The sequence below is a fragment of the Bison bison genome, unplaced genomic scaffold (genome assembly GCF_000754665.1).
Source record: "Bison bison bison isolate TAMUID 2011002044 unplaced genomic scaffold, Bison_UMD1.0 scf7180017851087, whole genome shotgun sequence".
Lineage (NCBI taxonomy): Eukaryota > Metazoa > Chordata > Mammalia > Artiodactyla > Bovidae > Bison > Bison bison.
In genome coordinates, this window is record NW_011481660.1 from 17393 (window position 1) to 20688 (window position 3296).

Consider the following 3296-nt stretch of genomic DNA (forward strand, 5'->3'; position numbering starts at 1 on the left):
AATCTTGTTCTTTCATCCCACCTTAAATAAAGACACTCAATTAAATGAAGGTGGATAATTTAATTAAGGTCAAACTCACTTCTGTTGCTAATTAGATGCAATAAAATCAGGGAAAAATTTATTCTGTGTAAGCATTAGTATCTGAGTCAAGCTTCTGCATATTTTACAGTTAAAAGAGAGTACTTAAAAAGGAATATCTCTATACTAATGGAGGTGGTATATGATGCAAGTGCCTCCAAAATGTTTTCCTGGCACTTCAGATCTTTTGATGGATTAGAGATTGTACTAGTGACATTGTATTAGTCTCTGATGGCCCATTCAGATATGTGTCTGGAAAAGCAAAGCTATGAAATAAAGGTAGACAGAGGTATAAAAAAGGTATATCCATTTTCCAAGTTAGAAAAGCACCACCCACCCACACACATACTGGGTATCTATTCTTTTTAAACTCTTCTTGTAAAGACACGGAACAAAAGCACTGAATCTTCCTCTAGCAATGAAAAGATTTAAACACTTATTTTTCTTATTGTTTTAATATGAAAGTAGAGTTTAGAAGGCAAGCTACCTGTGAACATAGCCTTGAAGTAATCACTAGCAGAGGCCATCATGACTCTGTGCACAGGGAAGGCATCATCTGTGTCCCCTGGCATCAGGGTCACGTCACAGAGCAATCCTTCAAGTCGGAGCTGGTCAAATCCCTACAAGAAGAACATGAGATAAGCCACTCATCAAGGTAAAATGGGAACACAAATTTCTGTGTGCTAAAATTCTCTTGACATATTAATGTCTGTGGAACATAAAGCCAGTAGAATAATGACTCAGAAGACAAAAAACTGAACAGCTTACTTGATATGTGACAATAAAGAACAAATAACGAAAAGAGCATATATGTTCACTTATTTATACAACCATTGGCTTTTATTATTCTGAAAAAAACTACCATGTACACTTTCATTTTCCCATGTGCAGAATTAGGGTGTTACACTACCATTCCTTTCCATAATAATATATTTTATAATATATAGTTCTTTTATTCTTGGTTTTCACTTGCTTGTTTTTGTTGTTTGAAAAAAGAAAGGTCCAGAACATCTGTGCTAACTGCAAAATAGGAGTTACTTTCTGCCAACCAGATTATTCCACCTCTTACAAAACAAGGAACTGTGTTAGACATCCTTATATTCAGTATTTGATACTAGTATTTGATATACTTGCTCCTGCTTGATCAATTATCTTTCAAGTTTTAAATTGAATTATCTCTGGAAAAAAGTGCCCAGGGAGCTCCAGCGTGAGACATAATTGTCCCCAAATGCTTAAAGTTTAGTGGAGAATTAATAGGCCTGACACCCACAGTTCAGAGGAGAGACAGGGCTCTGCTGATAAGAATGCCTGTTGATTAGCTCCACCACCCACTCCTTGAAGAGCCCAACCAATGATAAGCAGGCAGCTGTTCCCTTGGTCTACTCTGGGAAGAATGAAACACTGTAAGATTATAATAGGCTGGTGAAATGCATAAAAAGATGATAATATACAATTTAACAATGAAGCTCAAAATGAAAATTTTTCAAGATGGAGTCTGTAGTTTCAAAAATGGAAATGTACTCTTATAAAAAATCATGAAGATACTCATACAAATTACTTTCAAATAATATAACAAAAACTACCAGCAGAATTATTCTATCCCCTTCATATTTTAATGACCCCACATAAAACTTTTATTTAAAGTTGTGATTCACAGATTTAAGAAGCAGAAGGCACAACATACTGAAGAATGCAGTTTCAGAAATATCGATCCTGCACATATGTATAAGATAAATCTTAGTCTAAACATCTTCTCATCACAATTTTTAAATGGCTTTCTAAAGAAAATGCTTGAATCTACAGAACTAGAACTTCAAAGAGATAATATGATCCAGCCACTTTCTCTCTGGAGAGAGATATAAATATTTTAATTCGAAAAATATTTATACATTATACATACACTTTGGAACAGGATTATGTATCATATTTTTTGCTCTCCAACAGTGATTGACATATGTTTTTGCTCACAAATATCAACTCTTTCACAAATATCCCCTTTCCATTGTAAATGCAAACATTCTCCCCCAATGCCCCCTCAATATTTTCCATTGCTAAATCATCTCCCATCCCTGTTATTTAGAAAAGTAGAGGTTAAAAAGAGATGTCCATTTTAGGGAAATATTTACATGCAGAAGGTAAAAAGTGGTGAAAATTCACATATAGTGTGTGAACTATTGCAACTTAATTGCAATTAAGTTTAAGTGGATCGCCTTTTAAACATAAATGAGCATATGAGCACTGGAAAGTCCTAAATGCAACCACTGGGGCTGAAACAGAAGAGGAGGGAACCATCAGGTAGAAGACTAGGATGTCTGAATTCCCCAGTGCTTGGCACACCATGGGGACTTCACAAATGTTCAGCAAATGCTTGAACAAACAAGCCAGACTTTACCCAGATGCCATAACTTGGTATTAAAATAAAAAAAATCAACATGTAGAACCTGAATTTTGTAACAAGCTAACTAGAAACAAAGAACTTTATTTGTGAACCTACTCTCAATAATAAAATGAATTGGACCTATAGTTCTCACTTGTGGTAAACTATAAAGGTTAAGATGAGAGAAGAGGAACTGAATCAGGGTTTAGGCTGAAAAGTTTGGCTTCCAAGGGCTTGGCTTTTTTCTCCTTCAGATAAATTTCAGATTTCAAAAATTTAAATATATCCTTGTGACAAAAATACAGAAGGACATAAACTGAAAACCAAAAGTGCACCTCTTCTACTTACTAAGACTAACTACTGATAACAGTTTAGTATATATACTTCCAGGTCTCTTTCTATACATATACATAATCTACCTTTTGCTTGTATACATACACGATTTTTAAGAGTAGGATACTATATGTACTGTTATGCATTTTAAAAATTCACCTGAGCACATAACATAGACACCTCTGTGTCTCAATACACACAAATCTATTCTTTTTAGTGGATGCACAGAATTTCAAGAGTGTGGTTCAGTTCGGTTCAGTTACTCAGTCGTGTCCCAATCTTTACTACCCCATGAACTGCAGCACGCCAGGCCTCCCTGTCCATCACCAACTCCTGGAGTTCACTCAAACTCATGTCTATCGAGTCAGTGATGCCATCCAGCCATCTCATCCTCTGTTGTCCCCTTCTCCTCGTGCCCTCAATCCCTCCCAGCATCAGAGTCTTTTCCAATGAGTCAACTCTTTGGATGAGGTGGCCAAAGTACTGGAGTTTCAGCTTTAGCACTGGA

General features: G+C 35.9%; 1 protein-coding gene across 1 annotated transcript in view; it reads right to left on the bottom strand.

Moving 5' to 3' along the window:
- Positions 1-698, bottom strand: part of LOC104995919 (kelch-like protein 13) — a gene marked incomplete at its 5' end in the record, with an annotated part of 18049 nt that extends 17351 nt beyond the window's left edge. Inside the window, 2 exons of the mRNA XM_010849983.1 lie at positions 1-21; positions 566-698. Coding sequence (XP_010848285.1) covers positions 1-21; positions 566-698 — 154 coding nt within the window. The remainder of the gene's footprint in view (positions 22-565) is intronic.
- Positions 699-3296: the final 2598 nt, after the last annotated feature.